The following is a 21,698-nucleotide window of genomic DNA, read 5'->3' on the forward strand; positions in this document are numbered from 1 at the left end:
AGCCTGTAGGACACGACACCATAGATAAGTCCTTAACAGCAAAATGAAGTCCTTAGAGATTCTTCCTTGATTTCGCTTTTTAGTGGTTGTGCCTACTTTCCACAGCTGATATAAAGGCTTTTACATTGTTGTCTTTACCATTTTGTCATTCTTCATTAACACACAGCATCAAATTATAATAGAAATTTACTATCCTTAACTTTCTACCTTGATCTCCACCTTAAAAATAGGAAAGTTGTTTTTATTTAAACTCTTCTCAGATTGCTTTGTATAATGCCCTTTTTGCTTTTTATAATAATAGTTTTCTGCATTTTAATTTCAGTTCCATAGTAATTTCACACCTGGATGCAGTACAGAATTTCAGGTAAGCTTTTAACATTGTGCCTATATCTGAATAAATGGGTGTAACTGTATTATTACTGCTGGTTATTTCTAAGTTTCCTGAAAAACAGTTGTATCTTGAATTAAAGAAACAACATATGCATTCTTACAAGAGTAAGTGGAAGATATCTATTTGTTAAAATATCAGTTCATACTTATAATATCTTTGGGAAAATGAATAATTGTTAAGACATAGGCAGGGGACTTCCTGGTGGTCCAGCGGTTAAGACGCCATGCTTCCAATGCAGGGGGCCCAGGTTCAATCCCTGGTCAGATCCCGCAACTGAAGATCCTGTACATGGCAACAAAGATCCCGAGTACTGTAACTAATACTCCGCGCAGCCTAATTAATTAATTTTTTTCAAAAAAGACATCGGCAGGTTTCTCCGACTCTCTGAAAGTAGAGCGTTCCTGTGAAAACTTTCCTAAGCCAAAAAGTGAAGAAGCAGTTCCGTTAGGACACAGCTTGCTAACGGAGGCACAGAGTAAGTTGAGGTAAAGCACAGATGCTTACAGACACAGTTCAGAGCTGTGGTGGCTGATGCTGCGATGCTCAGTGTGGTTCCAGGGAAGGAGCTTGGCGGGGCCGCTCCTGCCTCTCAGGATGGCGCTGCCTCTGTAACACTCACTGCGAAACAAATGCTGAACGTTAGTTTTGCTTTTTGCCTTTTTTTCTAAAGGCAAAAATCCCCTTCAGATTTCTTTCATTAGCAAAAACAGGTACTAATGTAGGTCTTTCATCAAAGCAAAGCGGTGAAAAGCGAACTTTCAAAAAGCGAGGGTTTCCTGTGTTAGATTTGGTTTAATTTTATATAAGACATTAGAATGTTACAAAGGAGATCTCACAAATCAAAGAAAATTTATTCCCTAAAATATTTTGAAATAACCGACTAGAAATTTGAAACAAATAAATGTTGGGCCCTTGCTTTACTATAAACATCAAAATTAATTCTAAATAAATTGAAGTCAAAAATTTTTAAATTATATAAAACTATATAAACATCTAGAAAAAATAAAATTAAGCAGTTCTCAAGCTTCTAAGACAGAGATAACTTTCCAATCTTACAAATAATAAATAGAACCACACGCACAAAAAAATAAGACTGACCGAGGGGATGATAAAAGCAGACTGAAAAAAATATTTGTGAGACTGTTATGTAAAGAGCTAATTAAGACCTGTGTAGATAAAAGACCAAAAAAATCACAAAAGAGGAAATGTAGTAGAAGATAAATAGGCTACTACACAAGTCATTGCACTATTAAATAACTACAGAATTCCTTCTGATCTTCAAATCATACCTTCAAAATGTTACCATGTGAATACCCAGTGTAGGCCAGGGTGTGGCACATATATGAATCGATGGTGTTTAATATAGGTTTGTTTAATCTACACAGTAACCTGATATATTAGGTAACTTCGTCCCCATTTTCCAGATAAGAAAGCTGAAGCTCAGAGAAGGAACCTGCCTATGGACACTGGCAGTGTTCAGACCCTGGCCTCCCTCACTACCAGGCCATGCTTTTTCTGCCATGCCTCATTACTTTTCAGAATGGTACAATAGTTTTGGAAAGTAATTTGGCAATCTATAAAACATAGTCATAAAAATGTCCATCACCTTTAAACTAATAATTCTGTTTTTGCTTATCTGCTGAGGAAATAATTCAGCATTTGGTAAAGGCTGCATGCCCCAAAATATTGAACATCTGATTGATAATATTGAAAGTTCATCAGCAACTTCAGTTGTCAGTAAAAAAGAAATTCATTAAATTATGATACATATACCCAAATATTACAACTGTTAAAATGCAGCAATGTGGAAAGCATTTATGGTTTTCATTTTTCATTTATTATGTGAAATTACATAGGTCTTATAGCTACAGCTAGGTATTTCATTGTATATAAAAAAAAGTAAGATATGTAATACTTACGATCTAATGATGAGTGATGATTTTTTCTCTGTTTCTACAATTAAAAAATTAAATACCTGTGGACATTTAGATGTTGGGAAGGAGAATTAAAGTGACAATGGAACAAAAACAGAATACAGATGTTTCTGTGTATGATTGACAATTATAAGATTTAGTAGCAAAACACCTAATATCTTTTCTTAAGTTAACTTTCTTTTGACGTATAACACATACACAGAAAAGCCTCCAGATCATGAAGACAGCTCAGTGAATTTTCACTAGTGAACACACCCATTTAACTGCCACCCAGACCAAGAAATAGAACATTACCCAGAAGCCCCCCTTATGCCTCCTCTTGGTGCATCCCGCCCCCATCCTAGGCGTAGATTTTAAATGGCATGGAAATATACCAAAATTTTAATGCATCCCACGTTGAGCTGGCTAGGACGAGTGGTCTTTGTTTTCCGTTTTTCTCTATTTTGTAATCCCTCTTTTCCGTGATAATGAACTATACTGTTTTTTACTCTGACTTCCATTTGTCCATCTATTAAGTTATCTCTTGCATTTAGTCACAAAATTCCTCCTTTTGGGACTGCCCTTTACTATTTGAATTTAGGAGTAGAACCATCGCCTTCCTTGTTCCTTCTGCAGTAGGATAAGAAGTACAGGTTGTAGAGTGGAAATAATTCTCTCACCCGCTGGTTACAGATCTTCTGTTGCAAAGGCAGCCCCTTGGGCACAACATGTCAGCCTGTGCATTAGGACCCTTCCTTTTAAGCAAAGGTAAAAGCAAGCAGTGCAGTTGTTTCCCTTTCCCTGTCACACCTGCCCACGTTTCGTATTCTTCTGCTCCATCCAGAGGGCACTGGCCTGTGCCCATCCCAGGCTCAGGCCACACTGCCGGCTTTAGCTACAGCACAATTGAGGAAACCGAGACAACGCCACCCAGTTCTACCACCGGGTTCTACAATGCCTGGTTCTAGGATGACCTTAAGCCTTGGTGACGTCTCCTAATAAAGAGGCTGTTCCTCAGTGTTATCACTTTGGAGAAACCGGAGGAAAGGTCAACTCCTAAGCCAAGGAGATGGGCTCATGTAGAGAAGACTCACTCCCTCCAGATTCTCTCCCTACTCTGAGCCAACAAGAGGGCTTGAGGGGCTGGACATAGATCTGTTTTAGTATCTAAAATAGTTATTTTGTTTAGTACTTTAGATTCATAGTAAGTACTGCCATTTGTTTAAGTGACAGTTGGCAAAATAAATGAGTGAAGTGTAGTGCATCTTGCCATAGAGGCTGTTTTGGGTTCCTGGTTCTTAGGCATTAAGTCATAGAACCTCTGTCAGGGTCCCCAAGACCACCCTCAGGTCTGATCATTCACTTGGAGGACTCAGGACTCAGCACATGGTTGTACCCGTGGCTGTGGTTTCTTACAGCAAAAGGACACAGAGGAAAATCAGCAGAGAACAAAAGTGCATGAGACAGAGTCCAGAGGAAACCAGGCGCCAGTGTTCAAGAGTCCTCTCTCAGTGGAGTCGTATGAGATGCACTTAATTCTTCCAGCAATGAGCTGTGACAGCACGTGTGAAACACCCTCCTGGGAAGCCCATCAGAGACTCCAGGGTTTTTCTTGGTGGCTGGTCACATAGGCGCCCTTTGCCTGGCATGTACCAAAATTCCAGATTTTCGGAAGGAGGGCAGGTGCAGAAACCACATTGTTTGTACGAACAGTCCAGGCACGGTGAGCCCCTCTCATCAAGGACTGGTGGGAACCCTCCCCAAATCCAAGCTCCCCAATGCCAGCCTAGGGCACCCTGCTGGTTCTACAGACATAGCCTCAGGCCCTTTCTGCACAGACCCTTAGGCCGGTAGAGACTTAGCAATACTCCAGCCCATCTTCAGTTTACTCGTGAGGAAACTGAGACCTGAAAGATGGTGTGACCTGCCCAAGGCTCTCAGAGCTCTGTGGGGGGCCAGCCCGGTCACAGTCCAGGCATCATTACTCCAAAGCCAGGCTTTTGTGACTGTGTTTCATGGAAGGCGTTATGACCAGATTGGTCAGTTTCATTATTTTTAATATGCCTAAGTACAGGTAACATTAAAATTCATTAAAAAACACTCTGATGGTAGAATTGAGCTTTCTGTGCCATGGTACTCTCTAAACTCAGGGTCCATCTGTTCCATGTATAATTATATTCATATAAGTGACCCAGACCATTGTTATGTAAAATCTAGCGGCCTGCTCTGTGCATTTTAGAGTACATCAGGGTACAGTTTACATGAGCAGAGCAATCACAGCGTTGTAAACAGATAAAAGAGAGATGAGAAGGAAATTCAACAAACATTAACAGTGATCGCCTCTGGATGGTGTGATGATGGGTGAATCTTTTTTCTTTCTACTTTCACCCTAAATTTTATATGATGAGTATGTAGTATTTTTAAGTGGAAAAAATTGTATTTAAAGAATAAACTTTAGAAGAGACTGCCCACGCTAATCTTCAGTCCTGGGATCCCAAGCTGTGGCCCTTCGGCACTGTGGAACTGTAGAACAGACCAAGTAGACTTGGTCATCAGAGGGAATAGAAATGGGCTCAGCCCTTAGAAGGGCAGTTTGGAAATTTCTACCGGAATTCTAAGTGTATTTTAAATGACTCAGCAGTTCCACTTCCAGGAGTTTATCCCACAGACAGGCTCAGGCTCATTCATATGCACAAAGACACTCGGGAATATCCACTGTAACCTCGTTCCTAGTAGTCAAAGATGGACACAGCTGATCGCCCTCTGCAGGGGACTGGTTGTTACAGCACAGCCGTGTGTTAGAATAGTGCGCAACAGAAAGGTTACCTCATAGGAAAGACAGTTATTTTCCATTGTTTATACTGTTTGAGTTTCTTACAGTGTGTTACTCTTAAAAGTATACATTTTATATTATTTTTAAAAATGGTTAAGTTATCTTAAATGACTTTGGCAAAACAGAACTAACCCCAGGGCGGGTGGGAGGGAGGGGGCAGGGGAATTATATCAGAGTGTATCAGAGGACGTGAAATTTCTTGGGTGTGACAGTGATGGTGTGATTCCATAGGGAGACGTCCTTTTTCTTAGGAGATTCGTACTGAACTCTTCAGGACTGAAGTGGCAGGTTACTTTCAGACTGTTCAGCAAAGTATGCCTGTGTGAGTGTGTGTGCGCGTGTGCAGTTTGTGTTGACAGAGGGAAACAGCAGAGTAGCACAATGTTGGCAATTGTTACATCCAGGAGAAGGGTATACAAATGTTTGTTTTGCCAGTCTCTTAACCTTTTTGTAAGGTTGAGATTTTTCAAAATAAAAAGTTGGGAAAAAAGAAAAGATTTTAAAAATCAAGGAGCTAAAGACTTCTGAAAAACAAAGCAAGTACAAAGCACTCATTACAGGAATCTTACAAGAGTGACTCTTTATCACGCCACATCTTTCTAAACAGAAACAGGTCACTCTGCAGCTGCAGGTGGTTGAAGGTTTGAGCTGCACAAAACTCTGTGCAGGATGCTGGTTAGCTGGGCTGGTTCAGAACCTGGAAGCACTGGGCAGTAACCTTTCCCTTAAAGATGCATTTCAGAAGGCACATCCTTTGTCCTCTCTTTCCTCTCCAGCTCCAAGAGGAATCCGTGCAACGCCTCGCTGCCGCACGACAGCAGGAGCCCAGCCAGCCTGATCGGCCAGGAGGTGATTCTTGTCTTCTTCCTCCTGCTCTTGTTGGTCTGGTTCCTGAATCGAGAATTCGAAGTCAGCTACCGCCTACACTACCACGGGGACGTGGAGGCGGACCTGCACCGCACTAAGATCCAGAGCATGAGGGACCAGGCCGACTGGCTGCTGAGAAACATCATCCCCTACCACGTGGCCGAGCAGCTGAAGGTCTCCCAGACCTACTCGAAGAACCACGACAACGGAGGAGTCATCTTCGCCAGCATCGTCAACTTCAGCGAGTTCTATGAGGAGAACTACGAGGGCGGCAAGGAGTGCTACCGGGTCCTCAACGAGCTGATCGGGGACTTCGACGAGCTCCTGAGCAAGCCGGACTACAGCAGCATTGAGAAGATCAAGACCATTGGGGCCACATACATGGCCGCGTCGGGGCTGAACGCCACACAGTGCCGTGACGGCAGCCACCCGCAGGAGCACCTGCAGATCCTGTTTGAGTTCGCCAAGGAAATGATGCGCGTGGTGGACGACTTCAACAATAACATGCTCTGGTTCAACTTCAAGCTCAGGGTGGGCTTCAACCATGGGCCCCTGACGGCAGGCGTCATTGGCACCACCAAGCTGCTGTACGACATCTGGGGAGACACGGTCAACATCGCCAGCAGGATGGACACCACGGGGGTGGAGTGCCGCATTCAGGTCAGCGAGGAAAGCTACCGCGTCCTGAGCAAGATGGGCTACGACTTCGACTACAGAGGGACGGTGAACGTCAAGGGCAAAGGCCAGATGAAGACCTACCTGTACCCCAAGTGCACAGACAACGGGATGGTGCCACAGCACCAGCTCTCCATCTCCCCCGACATCCGAGTCCAGGTGGACGGCAGTATCGGACGCTCCCCCACGGACGAGATCACCAACCTGGTGCCTTCCGTACAGAACCCGGATCAGGTGTCCCTGGGCTCCGAGAACAACACACAGGCCAGGGACACTCACCCGTCTTCTAAGAAACCCTGGAAGGAGCCCATCAAAGCCGAAGAAAGGTGTAGGTTCAGCAAAGCCATAGAGAAAAGCGACTGTGAAGAAGCAGGGGTGGAGGAAGCCAATGAACTCACCAAGCTCAACGTCTCAAAGAGGGCGTGATGCGGCCCAGCGCCGCCCGCGGTGCTCTGTCCGTCCAGGTTCCACAGTTCCCGTCCCCGGACGTGGTGTCCTGTGGTCATTGCAGCCCTAACTTCTGTGTGGATCACAGTTATTCAGGGTTCATCTTCATCCGTTTTTTTCCTCTTCCCCCTTGGTGTGACCATTTGGCAGTGTGGAGAACAAGTGCCTTCAGGGGCTGGCGCGGCCTGGAGTCCAGGGAAGGTGCGGCCAGGGTGTGGCGCTGGGTGGTGGTGGATGTTAAAACAGAAGCTGTGGTTAAAATATTATTTTTATTGCTTTTTCTCACGAGACAATTTTTTTTTTTTTGCTAATACAATGTTTTTGAGGTTTTTTTCTGTATACGTACTAGTGTTTTTCCAGTGACCTGACCTTTCTATGTAAACACATAGACGCACACACACTTGCATTCATGAATCTGAGATCAAGTGCCAGTAACTCACTGGGCGAGGATGCTGGGGGGGTGCAGGCTGAGGACCGTAGAGGGCCATCAGCCAGGACACCGGTGTCCCCTGACCTGCGCCTTCCAGGCCAGCCGGGCCCTCAGGGGCTGTGACTGCACCCACCGCCCCCCACACCCAGCAGCTTTAGGGCTTCCTCCTCGTGCAGGCCGAGATTCCAAATGCTTACCGGCCTCACAGCTCATGAACCCAGGCCTCAGGTATCTCAAAGCCCTTTTTCATTCTGCCCCCACCCCAAGGGGTCTTCCAGCTGGAGCGGAGGGGCTTGTCTTGGAAGCTGACTCAACTGAGAGGAAACGCAAAATAAACATCCAAGGGTTGCATTTATTTATTTATTTATTTATCAGGAAACGTGTGTCTTGGGGAGGGTTGCCGGGTCATTCTGTCTGGGGAAGGGCAGTAGGCTGAGGGGGCGGGGTGTGGTCACAGAGGGCACAGCAGAAGGATGAGAAGGTGTCCGTTAGTGCTTCAGCTACTCTGGGCCGCCTCCCCCGCCAGGGGCTGAGCAGGACCCCACTGGGCACGGCCTGCACACTCTGGGTCAGGGAAGCCCTCGGCCACCACTTTTAAAGCAAAAGCCCTGCTCCTGCTCCCCACCCAGGGGGTCTGCTCACGACAGGGGTGGGATCAGAACCAGCTCGCTGTGAAGCAGTTCTGGGCAGAGCACCAGGGCCGCGGGCAGCGCTTGGCTTCCACATTCAGAAAGCTGCTCCATCCTTTCCTTTTCTCAGCCTGTGCAGGACCCATTTGTGGTGGGGTTGAGCCTGGTGAGTGGATCCCAGCCCTATTTAAATGGAGCTCTTACCCTGGAAGTAGGGACAGAATCGTCTGGATGGAAATGAGGTATGGAACCGGGGAAGTACAGAAAACCCAAGGAAATTGCTTCTGTGCCCTTTCTTGCTAATCCTGCTTGTAATTACCGTTTTGCCACATTGAGTCTGAAGTTTATGTAGGATTGAACTCAGGCCAGAGTTGCCCTGTCATAGTCATATGACACCTCATTCTTAAGGTGGCTGCAGCTCATGGGATATTTGAGGACTGGCTCCTGCTCTGTGTAAGGTCTTCTCCGATGTGCCCTGTGTATTTTCTTTTCACTGGTAAATCTCTATGTAGATTTCACATCTGCATTAAGTCCTGTTATCACTCCTCACCAAATACGTACAGAATCTGCCCTTCCCGGCATCATGAAGTATTGATTCTGGTCCCCCAGCTCCCCAGGGACATGCATGGCACAGACCCCAGCAGTACGGTTGTAGCCAGGATCTCCATGTCCAGGGAGATTTGCCTTCAGGTTTTACTCTCAGATTGTTGGTCTTCCAATGCTAGAGAAATAGAGAAAGGATGACTGTGACATTACCTCTTCTAAAGAATGTATTCTTATAAAATCCTGCAGAGATTTTATTTTTTCTGAAAAACACTACCTGATGCTCTCCTTGTCTGTCAGGCTGTGGGCATGTCAGGGGTTCCTTCCATCAGTATTAAGACATGTGTTGAGTGTGGGCCTCGCCCTCCACCATCTGGCTCCAGGCTCTGCAGCTTTGGTGGCGGCTAGGGGCCTGGGTGCTTCCTGCTGTTCCCCGTGTCTCTGCTGTTCCACTCAAAACATGCTCCACAGAGTTCATCTCTGCACACGCTTCCTCCCTATCAAACTTTTTTTTTTTTCCCTTCCCCTCCTGCGATTCCTGGGAAGCCAAGAGGCTGCGGACGCAGGGAGAGAGTGGTGACGTCCACCTGTCCAGTTCAACATTGTGCAAATGGAAGCCTTTGTGGACGGTTTAAATTGTCTTTAAAAAAACACCCCGAGCGAGCCTTCCTAAGCAGCCAGTACAAATGTTCTCTTTGGGCCACCAGTGACCCAGGTCCTTCCCAGCCCCTGCTTGGAAGCATACCTCAGCACAGAACCACGGAGTGCCTGCACCCGCAGCGCCAGGCCTCTGACTCCGTGGGCATTGAGCAGACGGTGGCTGAAGACAGGCTTCTGAGCAGCGGGTTCAAGCGCTTCCGATTAGGTGGAGGCGTTCTTCAGAGCGGCAATACCTCCTGTGAACTTAGGGCAGGAAGCAATACTTCAGAATTGAATGTGTGTAAATAGTTGCTTTGAGTTGCAATTGCTAGTTCTTCTTGGCCTCAGGTCAGATCAAATTATATATGTATAAATATATATAAACAAACACAAATAATTGCATCCAATGCAAACAAATGCAGAGCATCAGTTATGAAACCCTCACAGAGCTTGGAGGCTGCTCACGGCTCCGTTACCCTGACTGTGCTGTGGAGACACCTGCACATTTGCACTTGACATTGAGAGCCAAAGGGCCGCGTGCTTCCCCATTATGTAGGCTGTAGTGATTTGTAGTTTCCAAAGATCTGTCCGCGTTTGCATTTCTAGACTTTCGAAGTAAGCACTTTTTGGTGGTGGTTTCGAAAAATCACGTCATGCCTAGAATATGAAAATTAAATCTGCGAGAACCAATTGTTTGCGTTCTCCATCTTTCCTTTGCTCTACCCTTTTTAAGTTGTTAATCCTAATAATTTCAAAATGCACCCACTGAAGAAATGGACATTAAAATACTCTAAAATCTCAATATTTGATGCCTGGTATTTCCTCATCGACAAGATCGTTACCACTTCCGAGATTAGGGCGCTCCTTTTTCCCTGCCATTTGTGGCTGAAATAGGAAGCTTTGCAGGTCTTTTACATCGTGACTTTGAAAACAGGGCAACTAAAAACTCTTATTGTGTGTGTATGTGTGTGTGTGTGTGTTTTAAATGGACACATTTGCTACAGTGAACTTTGGTTGAGAATTATTTATTTTTACATGGAACAGAAGCAGGTTGCAGGACAAATTTTGCTTGCGACCACATCCTGATTTTTTTAGACCTTCTAAATAGTTTTTCCCGCAATATCTTCAGCAACTGACTGAGAAGATGAAGTAAGTTTTCTGAAAAGATGTGCCTGCATAGCCTCTTCCTTACAGAGTCCTGGGGTGCCTGTATCATGGGGAAGTCACAAACCCATTTCGGAATCTGTTTAAAGTCACAGAGCGTCTTTGCCAAAAATCACACATGCCATTTTACATGTCATAGGGGCTCACAGCACCTCCAAACCTGGAGCCAAATGCTGGCTCTGCTAGGGGTTAGAGCCTCTTCCCCCAGGGTTTTTCCTGGAGAGTTCAGTATTAATGTGCAACTTCAAAGCACAGGACCCTCTTGTCGACTCAGCAAAGGGGATGCAGATGTGGCCCCAGGCCTTGCTCATCAGATCAGAGGGATCCAGCTTCTAGGTGATCCTCCACTGGAGCCTGGTACCTGTGAGGACACTGCTTGTTGACGAGGGTGCTCTTTCCTCTGAGTCCGCGCTGCAGGCATTCCTAGGAACCTTCCAGAGGTAAGGGAATATTTGTCTTTGTTGCGTTTCTCTAGTAGAAAGGACAGCCCAGGGACTTTGGGGGGTTTCTCAAACAGTCTAGAAAGGCAGCCTCTAATTTTTGCAGTAAACCTCAGGACTTATCATTTATGACTTCTCTTTCATCTATTCTTTTTTTTTTTAATCTTTTCACTCTCATATTAGGGAGAGTTTTAAAATAAGTGTAATGAAGAATCGACCTTACCCAAATAGAGGGCTGGCCTTTTCTCTGGTTTCTTGGGAATTGATCTCTGAGCTCTTGGAATATCATGCCTGATAAGTGTCTCTGTTTAACTGGGGCTTTGGGCCCCACCAGGTAGTCCAAAGGTGTCGTTTAGTGTGGTGATCACATGGTATTCACTTGACCTCTGCAGGGGCTGGAGACGAGTTATCTACTTTTATCTAAAATCTCTTTCACACGTGGTTGCTTTTCTCTGCTGTGGGAATCTGTCGTTGTGGCCGCCTGGGATGGATCCCAAGTACCAGGGAGAGGAAGCTAACTGGGGCAGGAGATAAGTGAGAGGAAGTGATTAAGAAAAAGTACAGAGTTGCACACCATGTAGGCGTAAACTCAAAACCTTCCCAAGTGTCTATTTTTATACTGTTCCTTTGTAAAAATTGGTTTTTAAATAACACGACTCCAAAGAGTTGTTACTGTATGTCAGAATAACTTAAGCGTGGGGAATTCTCACATCCCTTCTGGGCCTGAAAGTTGGAAAGAGAAAGAAATTACGCAATCAGGTATTGAGCAATCTGAGTGCCTCCTGAAACCTCAGTCATCAGCAGCAGCGATTCCTAACCTTTTTTTGGGCTCGCAAAGCCTTTGATAATTTGATGAAAGTTGTGGCTCCTTCATCCAGAAAAAAAAATGCACATCAAAATAAACCCACTTCGTGGGCTTCCCTGGTGGTGCAGTGGTTGAGAGTCCACCTGCCGATGCAGGGGACACGGGTTCGTGCCCCTGTCCAGGAAGATCCCACATGCCGCGGAGCAGCTAGGCCCGTGAGCCATGGCCGCTGAGCCTGCGCGTCCGGAACCTGTGCTCCGCAACAGGAGAGGCCACAACAGTGAGAGGCCCACATACCGCAAAAAATAAATAAATAAAATTTTAAAAATCCACTTCATGTTCCTGGATCCAAATCCAATACCCATGATCTACAATAACAGGAGGAATGGTGATTTTTAATTATAAGTATCTGCAGGTGAGGTTTCCAAGCACTTCTGGACTCTCTATTGGAAACGTGATTAAACAGGTTAATGCTGCTTGTTTATATATGCATTTCCAATCCAATTATATTTTAGACTTTAATGTGTGAGTTACCTAAGTACATCTGAAGAGGCACTCAAAGAACTTCTCAATATAAAGACAAAGTTCATCAGATTCTTTCCCAACAGATAAATAACGATCAGACAGTGTTTTACTGAGTACCCTACTATGTGCCAAAGCTCCTTTCACTTAGGTGGTGACAGTGCTGTGATACTTGAGAATATTTGAGGAGCACCTGTGATTAGTCACTGTTTTTCCCGACGGCTCTCCTGTTAGGAGTCCCACCAGGAAACAGAAGGGAATTTTGAGACATCCCTCTCCTTGCTGACATTTTTATTTTTAAATTTATTTATTTATTTATTTTTGGCGGTTTTGGGTCTTCGTTTCTGTGCGAGGGCTTTCTCCAGACACGGCAAGCGGGGGCCACTCTTCATCACGGTGCGCGGGCCTCTCACTATCGCGGCCTCTCCAGACGCGCAGGCTCAGTAGTTGTGGCTCACGGGCCCAGTTGCTCCGCAGCATGTGGGATCTTCCCAGATCAGGGCTCGAACCCGTGTCCCCCGCACTGGCAGGCAGATTCTCAACCACTGCGCCACCAGGGAAGACCCTTGCTGACATTTTTAAATGGTGGCACCTTAGTGTCATCTGTACCCCATCAGAGATGATCTTTGTGTTATGGTCTTATGGAATATTCAGTCTTTCGAGAAAGAGCAACAGATGAGGACCATTCAGGGAAAACAACTGCACCAATATTGTGTTGGTCCCTCCCTGAGAGAGGGGCCACTCCACATGGTCTTATATTTTATTTTTAAAACAATCCTGATGGCGACTGGGGTCCCAGCTCGAGGGTCTCAGAGCTGAGCAGAACAAGGCACTGGCTTGGACTGACGGGGCTGGTGGTGGCCTTTCAGGAACCACACCCCCAGTGAAAGGTCTCCCTGCCCCCCCCCCCCCCCCCCCCCCCCCCAGAATTGCAAGGGGTTGGAGGACTAGAGCCTCTGCTGACCCCACCTCCTTCCAAGCGACCTCCAGCAGGCTACAGTCTTCTCAGAGCTGCTCTTTCTCTGTCGTCCTCTGGGCTTTTTTTTTTTTTTTTTTTGCTGTACGTGGGCCTCTCACTGTTGTGGCCTCTCCCATTGCGGAGCACAGGCTCCGGACGCGCAGGCTCAGCGGCTATGGCTCACGGGCCCAGCCGCTCCGCAGCATGTGGGATCCTCCCAAACCGGGGCACGAACCCGTGTCCCCTGCATCGGCAGGTGAACTCTCAACCACTGCGCCACCAGGGAAGCCCTCCTCTGGGCTTCTTGATCTTCTCAGCAAACAGAATTCTTGCCCTCTAGGTTGACAGGGCGAGGACTGATAGCAGAAAGGGGGAATTGTTTGGACTTGTCCATGTGATTCCAGGGAAAGGAGCAGAATGGGGGTGACATGGCCTCACACGCTCCCCTTGGAGTCCCATGGCATAGACAGCCTCGCACCCAAGGCATCTGTCTCAAATCCTGCCAGGTTCCCACCCTCTGAGGTCCCCAGCTCTGGTCTCCCCGTCTCATGGACGGCCACTCCTCCTCTCTACCTGCGGCCACCACCTGCATTCCACCATCACCTTTGACCTCCCAAGTAGGTTTCAGTGCTGTGTTACCTCACTCCCAAACTTCAGGAGTACAGATAAACCTATGGCAACACGGTGAGCAGGCACTTTATTGATTTAAAGAAATTAACTCTTTAGCTGCGAAATTCAGTTCTCACACATGCAAATGTGCCTCTACACATAAGGCAGCCTCCCATTATATGATAGTTTTCTGCCAAGGAACTCAAGACACCTGGAACCCCTTCTGTCCTCATGATGCCTCACCGAAGGCAGAGGTGGTTTTTCCTGTCCAACAGATTCGAAAGTTCAGGTTCAGCATAGCTGAGCGGCTTGCCCCCCTCAGCCAGTCATTGCCAGTGATTCCCAGCTGCACAGCCAGAGACAGAGCATGCTGCCAGTCCAGACCATCTCATGGCTTGCCCCCCCTTCCTTTGCAAGAAAAGAACAAAGAATCCAGGTGGTGGGGTGAGACATGGTGCATTTAAATGGTGAGATTAGACAGTAGGTCAGCAAGTGACTGACAGGGTAAATCCATCTCCCCTTCTCTCCCTCTCCCCTTCTTTTTGTAAGACGGGATACTTGAATTGTGTGTGGAATGTTTAAGGTATTGTCTAGTGTCTGCTTAGAATGGAAAAGTTTTCAGATTATTCAAGTGTCTATATGGACTTGTGTCCATCGGCTAACCAAGACCATCAGGGAATTGAGGCCAAGTTTGCAACACATCGGTGCCTTGGGAAAGATCTGTATAAAACACAGATTATGTTGGTGTCCTGTGCGTCCTGCTAATGTAGCAGAACTAGATCAGGTACCTTGAACACAAGATCCGTTTTTTTCCCCAACTGTTGATTACACAATAAATTTGTTATTATGTGTGATGTTAAGTTGTTTTTAAAATGCCCTTGTATATCTGCACATCTCCAGAATTTCAGGGAAGTATTAGAGGGGAAAGAAAAAACTAAATATTTTTTGGCCATTTAACTTGAAATATCATAAAACATAATTCACAATTTCTATGCCAATTTGGGGACCTTGGGCAAAAAAACGACTTTGTTGACTACAAAGGAGCAAGGAAGCCAATAGTTTAGAAGCAAGTCTTATAACATGGTGAGTTGGTGGAACTTTTCTTTTGTAATTCTGATTTGCTGGAGTGATATCTCTTCTTCCTCAAGAGTAAAGACTTCTGAATGGCATCACAGATACATCTAGAGTGTTAGCACAGAAGAATGTGGCTAAATGTTGCCCTTGGTCTCCTATTTCTATTGCTAATTGCATGACAGGTTGTACTTTCCAAAAATTTCAGTCAAGGACTTCCAGGGACTTCTAAAGGTCCTAATCTACTGTAGTACCTGGAGAGCTTTTGGATTTGGTTGTTTGGTTGGTTTTTTAATATTGAAGAATGTGATTTATGTGAACTTTCAGGAAATTAATTCAACTAAAACCTAAATCTAAGAAGATAAGGTAAAACTTTTTGGGAAAAAAAAAGAGATTTGAAGCACTTATCCAGATAATTTAGGATAAAAGCATCCTTTTGCCTAAAATATTTCAAATGAGACAAAATGAATTTATTGCATGAATCACATGGATAGTGATCCAAATTCTTCAGTTCACTTTTCTTATGCAGCCAATACAATGGGCTGCTTCAATCCCTTCAGCATCTCATTTCCAAATGTCCTCATCTTCTGCCACTGTCTGTTTTGTTGGCAGAATTACAATAGGAACAGACCTGCATGCTTTGAGGGAAAACCTAGCATATTCTTGTGAACTAGCCATTCAGTAGTTACCGGGACTCCAAAAGAGTTTGCCTGTGTTCCTGACTGGTGGTTCCTGTCACCGACTCAAACACAAGACGTCCCGCATCTGTTCCCGTAGCAACAGCCCCATGGATGACCTCTGGCAGGAGCTCTGTAGTGCCAGCGTGACCGTCCCATGTGCCCGAGACAGTCTGGCAGCCAAAAGGAGACTGGCCTTCCTCCCTCTCTTCCCTCTGAAGTGCAGGAAGGCAGCCTCATGCACTGGCCCCGCTTGAGACACTCCAAAACCCTCACTATAAACTGCCACCAAGTCCTGGGCAAGCCTGTGGCACCCACTACCCTTCAGAAGATCGTCTGCAAGTCCCTTCTGGGTTTAGCCTCAAGAAGCTGCCAGAGCAGCGAGCTGGGACTTTGGGCCTGATCCAGACTCACAAAGAGGCTCTTCATCCATCCAGTCCTGGGCTGGCCCAGGCAGCAGTGAGCCAGACTCTCAGACCAGCGTGGAAGCCAAACAGAGACCCCTGCCAATCCCACCAATGGTCCTGGGGTCTCTAAAGCGGTCCTTGGACTTGGGGGAGGTCAGGGACAGAGCAGAGGACCAGCTGGGAACACCCAGAAAAGTGGATGTCGGCAAAGTGGGGTCTCCAGCGTTCAGTGACCTAACGCAGCAGGGGCCTGGCCCCTTGTGTGCCACCACTGCAGCTGCATCGTAAGCCATTGGACGGGGTGTGCCAGACAGGGCCTCCACGGGCACACCCTCTTCACTCTACCGCATCCAACCGAAGAACCAATAACACACACATGAGCACCAGTGAAAAACCGAGAGCCTTAACATCCTCTAGGAAACCCTGTGTCGTTTTCATGGTTTGTAACAGACAGCGTTATAGGATGGAGCCATCCCTGAGATGATCCAGTTACTAACATCAATGTCCACCGTCTCAATCCATGCACTTATCTTCATACCAAAACCAGTTCTGTGAGGCTCCCGAGTTGTGATGTAACGCAACAGGTCAGCATCGCCCCATCCTGACAGCTTTGTCCTGACAGGTCGCCAGAGCGTGTTTTCCTTGTTTTCGGTGTTGCATCACCACGAAGGGGCAACAATGGTTTGTTCCAGCAGCGTTTTGGCCATGGGTGGTTGCATGCTCCATCCTAGAATGGTCGTTCTTACACGTGGCCCCTTGCTTGTCATGGAATACAGAAAGCAATCACGGAAAAGTGTAAATCAGCTTTCCGTTGCAGAAGCATGGATAGTTTCCTTTTTTAATCGTCATGTTTTCTAGAAACTGCTCGTGGTTCTTCCTTTCCTCCCCTCCAACCTTCTTCTCATCTGCACTTTCCCATCACCTCTTTTCCACAAGATGAAAGCACTGCTGAGAGGGGAACTCCGTTTTCTTTCAGATAAAGGGAAGGAGCCTAATTGTAAATTTTAAACATATGTAAGAAACTGCTTATGTTCTGTCAACAACCCAAAACAGGAAGAATTGTATCTGTGAACTATTAAGCTGTATCTGTATATAGATAAAAAGCCCATTATCTTTAATTCATCACTACAGACCTTGTAATCTGTTGTACATTAAAATGTTTTACTGTATCAGAGAAAACGTCACGCTACAGATCCAGAGAAGCTGGGGAAATAATTCAAAATACAGTATAATTAACTCAAATCTTGTTGTTTGTTTATTCTGGGCATGGCACAATTCAAGTGGAAGATGTGCTGACTATAAATTATCAACCAGAAACTGAATTTATCTGCGAGACTCCTGAGACCTCTCTAAGGCAGCGCCACTCACAGAGCTCATGGTGTGTGGGTTCACCGTGCAGCCCAAGGGGTCGCAAGCTGGTCGTTGCATTTTAATCCAGATGCAGGCATTTCGGGAAGAAGGTGCTGCAGCCTGCGCCCAGCCTGCCTCCCGCCGGGCCTCTGTCAGCTTGCTTTAGCTTGAAAAGAAGTGTTCAGAACAGAGAGCAGCTGCAAATGTTCAGGACCTCGAGTGTACTCTTGGGATCAGAAGGTTCAGTACCTCCTTTCCTCCAGCAGAATGTGTGCAGACAGGCAAGTAGAGAAAGAGGGCAAAGGAGCCCCCCTCCCTGAGGGTCTCTCCCAACGCTGAAAGGGCCAGAGAGGCCTCCCTGCTAAGAAACATGGATGGGGGAGTGGCAAGCCTTCTTCGTGATTTCACTGGAGTTTGTTCAACCCTGAGCTAAGCTCATGGACAGGAGTGAACCAAAACTTGTTTTCTTTGGACTGTTTTGAGCCAAAATAGAAGAAAAGGGCTCATTTTTTCCAGTGATTTTTTTTTTTTTTTTTGATCAATAGTACAAATCCAAAGTAAGTGTTTATTCACTGGCCCAGTTTCCCAATCTTTTCACTTAGAAGCATGACGGCCAATTCCATGGGTTATAAGAATATTCTGAAAACGAGCCCACAAGCTGAGGCGCCCAGGAATCATAGAATGGTCTTTCCCTGTGTGTTTGGGTCAGATTTCCTGCACCAACTGTGAAGTATATAATTCTTGACGCTGAGCTTGACTTTTTTAGCTGGTGTTGGGTATACAGGTGTGTGAAGCTGATTAGCAAACACCATACAGAGAAGCTGCACTCCTCCTGGGAGGAGACCTGCCTTTTTTGTTGTTTTTAAAGTCAGCCCAACCATCTAGAGAGAGAAAAGTCTTATCCTTCTAGCAACCTAGTGATGGGGGGGGGGGGGGGGGGGGGGAGAAAGGTGTTTAATGTGCATATTAACAAATTCCCTGATGGCTAAATGTTCTTGTCCACGAAGGAAACATTGCTCACCTCTTTTTTTCCAGTTATCAAGCTCGTGTGAAAATAAGAAAGCATCCCGTTAAATAGTATCCCTTTACATGCCCTGGAAGGGACCTTTCCAGCCAGGAGGCTCTCCTGACACTGAAATAGTCACCTGGTGGCCCCTCAGACCTTCCCTGTGTGGTCAGACACCGGGCATTCCTTGTCCATCACCACCTGGAGAGACGCAGCCAACACACCGAGGCTGCGTTCTTCTGGAAACGTTCTTCTGGAAAACAAGAAAGTACCTTATATAACAAATTCTCACAGCCAAAGGGATCTGGGAGCAAATGTTAAAATTGAAGGGTATCATTCTCCATTTTTAGAAGGGTATTCGTTTGAGTTTTGATTTATCAATTCGCTTTTTTGTAGGGCTTTCTTTTCTTTTTTTAATTAAATTGCTCTGTTGTGAGGTAGTCATTTTAATTTCATGGCTTTCATAAGTTTACAGGAACATAAAAATTTGATGCCAGTGAAATTCATTAGAATTCTCCATTATCCTGTGGATTTAGTGCTCATCTGTCCTGCATATGTTTCCAGTGGTGGCTTACCACCGTCCTCACCATCTATCGGCCATATGCCCACGCATCATGCACGCAGAGACGCGCAAGCACGGGGACCCAAGGCTGGTCGTAAAACAAGGCCATCTCTGACGTGGGTTCAAACCCTCACCAAGGCGAGTGCCAGGGAAAGGCAATTGGTGTGCTCTGGACAAGAGATTTAGAAACAATCCTTCCAGCTCAGCAAACGTCACTTTGTTTCTGTCTGCTTTCCCCTTCGTTTGCAATAAACCTGACAAAAACTTCCAGAATGAGAATGAGAGTGTTCTTATTGGAAGGAGACGCTGGCAGGCAGCCACAGACTCAAAGGACAAAAGCTAATTTTGCTCTTGTGTTTCCGCCAATAACTCCTTGGCCCCCACGCGCTCTGCACAGGCTGAGCCTGAGGGGGATCCGGATGGGTCAGCTGCATGCAGGCCACCGAAAACCCTCAGCGGAGAAAGGGAGCTTCCTCTGCTCTGGAACAAACTGTTTCCCTGCTAGTCTGGCCACTCAGCCCACATAACTGAGCGATCCCACCTCCTGGGGTCATCAATCACTCAGCTTGAGCCCAGGGACGTCCACTTGCATCTGGCCTCCCTGACCTGTTCTCCCCACCCCCCACCCCACCCCGTTAGAGGGGAATCCTTCACTTTATGAAGGAAAGAAGGGAGGGGGGAGGAAGGAAGGTTAGAGAGAGAGATGGAAGGAAGAAGAAAAGGAAGGAAAGAGAGAGGGAAGGTTGGGGGCAGGGAGAAAAGAAAAGAAAAAGGGAGAAAGCGAGCGAGAGAAAAGGCAGGCAAATGCTTTTACTGCCTTTAAAGTGGATTTGATTTTTAAAATGCATTTCTGGATCATGTTTTCAGAACCCGTCTCCTGCAGTAAGTGTCCTGCCGCTGGTGACAGAGAAGAGCTGGAGTTTAACACCTTGTTGGGGGCAGGGGGGTCCTCCCCGTTCCGGTTTCAAGCTGAACCGTGGAAGGCACTGGAGTTGGTTGTTCCCTCCGCAGCTGGCGAGGTGCCGCACCACCACCCTTCCAATGTGGGGGGAGGGGAAGGAGCATCCTAGTTTTCCGAGAAGAGGAACAAGACTAACTTGGGCCTAACAGGGCTTGGAGAAAAGACTCAAGGCTCCTGAAGGACGCTGCCATCAGGCCCCACCAGAAGAGGGGTGGGATGAGGGGTGAGGATTTAGCCCCTAACGAGCTCTCCTGGACCCTGGAGCTCCCGCCGGACACGGCCAGCAGAGGAGGCCCAGGGCCAGGAAGCCTACACCAGGCGTAGGAGAAGCTCTGTGGATGGGCTGGCGACCTCTTTAGCCAGAGGCCCAGGAGACCCTGAAGGGGAAAGGCCAGGACCACCATCGCACTTCCTGGGAAGGGACAGAGCCCTCCTCAGCCTCCTAGTGGCTGTTCCTTCACCCACAGAGACAGCCTGGCAGCTGAGGGCCCAAAACCCTGGGGCCCGGCCTGAGTCTGTGAGAAATAAGCTCTCTCATCCTATCCAAAAGCCCTTCAGAGAGTTGAGGCCACGTCAGGAGAGGTGAGCCCCAGGAATCGGCTCTGCAGGGGAGAACCCCCCCAACAGTGACATGTAGCCCAGCAGTGGGACCTGGAATGTCCCAGAAACATTAAAGCTTGGGGTGGGGGGTGGGGTGAGAGCGACTCAGGAGCAGAGCTGAAGTCAGGAGGAAGGAGCCACTGAAAGAGGCTCCTTTCATGCGGAGCCCAAGGCTATAAATAACCAGGCAGCTGCTCCACAGCTGGTGCAGGGCCCGTCTGGGCAGGGGGAGGTGACTCAGGGTGGTAAGACAGCAGCCCCCCTGCACTTGAGCTGCGGGGCTGTGGCCTGGACGGCGGAGATGCAGCAAGCCCCCCTCCTGACACCTGGAGCTGGCAGCCGGACAAGACGGAACAAAGCGACACAGGGCCTGCTGCGCGACCCTTCTTTCCAAGGACACTCCCTGCTACCCTGGCCCTGCTGTTTGCACGTCAGCATTGGCGCTTATTTTTTACAAAGCCTTTTTTTCTTTTTATTGAGATGTAACATCAGTGACGCACAAATAACTTGGTGAGTTTTTATGTATTTCTATACCTACCTGCCTATCACCCGGATCAAGGTAGAGGACATTTTGAGCAGCTCAGTGGACAATCTTGTGCTGTGTCATCAAAGCCCCAACCATCCAAGGCGAACCCCTGTTTTGATCTCTACCATTGTAGATTGCGTCTTCCTTTCAACTTCATGGCTGATTCATCTCACTGGAATCCCACAGGAAGCACTGCTTTGCATCTGGTTTCTTTCAGGCACTGACATGCCTGTGAGATTCCTCCACCTCTTGGGTAGCAAAACTTTGTCCTTTTTCACTGCTTTGTATTATTCCATCGTATGAGGAAACCATGATTTATTTCTTCATCCTCTTGCTAAGGGTCACTGGGCTGTTTCCAGTTTGGAGCTGTGATGAATAACACTGCATTGGGCATTCTTTCAGTGTTAGCATATGTCAGAGCATGTTTGGAAATAAATTCTGCTGAGGATCTGTCTGGTACACCCTCAATGGATGGCAATTTGGCAACAGCGGTCAAAATTAGAAAAGCACACACCCTTCTGGGAATTTATTCTGCAGATATGCTCAAACATGCAAAATACCTTGTGCACAAGGTTCTTCGTTTCAGCATTTATTTGTAAAAGCTAGAGTTCTGTCTTTTTTTTGTTATGTTCTTTATATAGTCTGGATACTAGACCCTTATCAGACATACAAT

The 21,698-nt window shown here is 46.8% G+C and overlaps 1 protein-coding gene and 1 long non-coding RNA gene across 4 annotated transcripts in view; both read left to right on the forward strand.

The window, feature by feature from the left end:
* Window positions 1–9,640, forward strand: part of ADCY9 (adenylate cyclase 9) — a 176,647-nt gene extending 167,007 nt beyond the window's left edge. For all 3 annotated transcript variants that reach the window (XM_027117551.1, XM_027117553.1, XM_027117552.1), the window contains 2 exons: window positions 323–364; window positions 5,914–9,640. In XM_027117551.1, the coding sequence (XP_026973352.1) occupies window positions 323–364; window positions 5,914–7,105 (1,234 nt within the window). In that variant the 3' untranslated portion in view covers window positions 7,106–9,640. The remainder of the gene's footprint in view (window positions 1–322; window positions 365–5,913) is intronic.
* A 3,868-nt stretch (window positions 9,641–13,508) lies between these two features.
* Window positions 13,509–21,473, forward strand: LOC113626257 (uncharacterized). Its single transcript, XR_003435101.1, has 2 exons — window positions 13,509–14,369; window positions 19,806–21,473. It is a non-coding gene; the product is annotated as an uncharacterized LOC113626257 (long non-coding RNA).
* The last annotated feature ends 225 nt before the right edge of the window (window positions 21,474–21,698 follow it).

This window comes from Aethalodelphis obliquidens, unplaced genomic scaffold (genome assembly GCF_003676395.1).
Source record: "Aethalodelphis obliquidens isolate GAN/ISIS:26980383/991018 unplaced genomic scaffold, ASM367639v1 scaffold18, whole genome shotgun sequence".
NCBI lineage: Eukaryota > Metazoa > Chordata > Mammalia > Artiodactyla > Delphinidae > Aethalodelphis > Aethalodelphis obliquidens.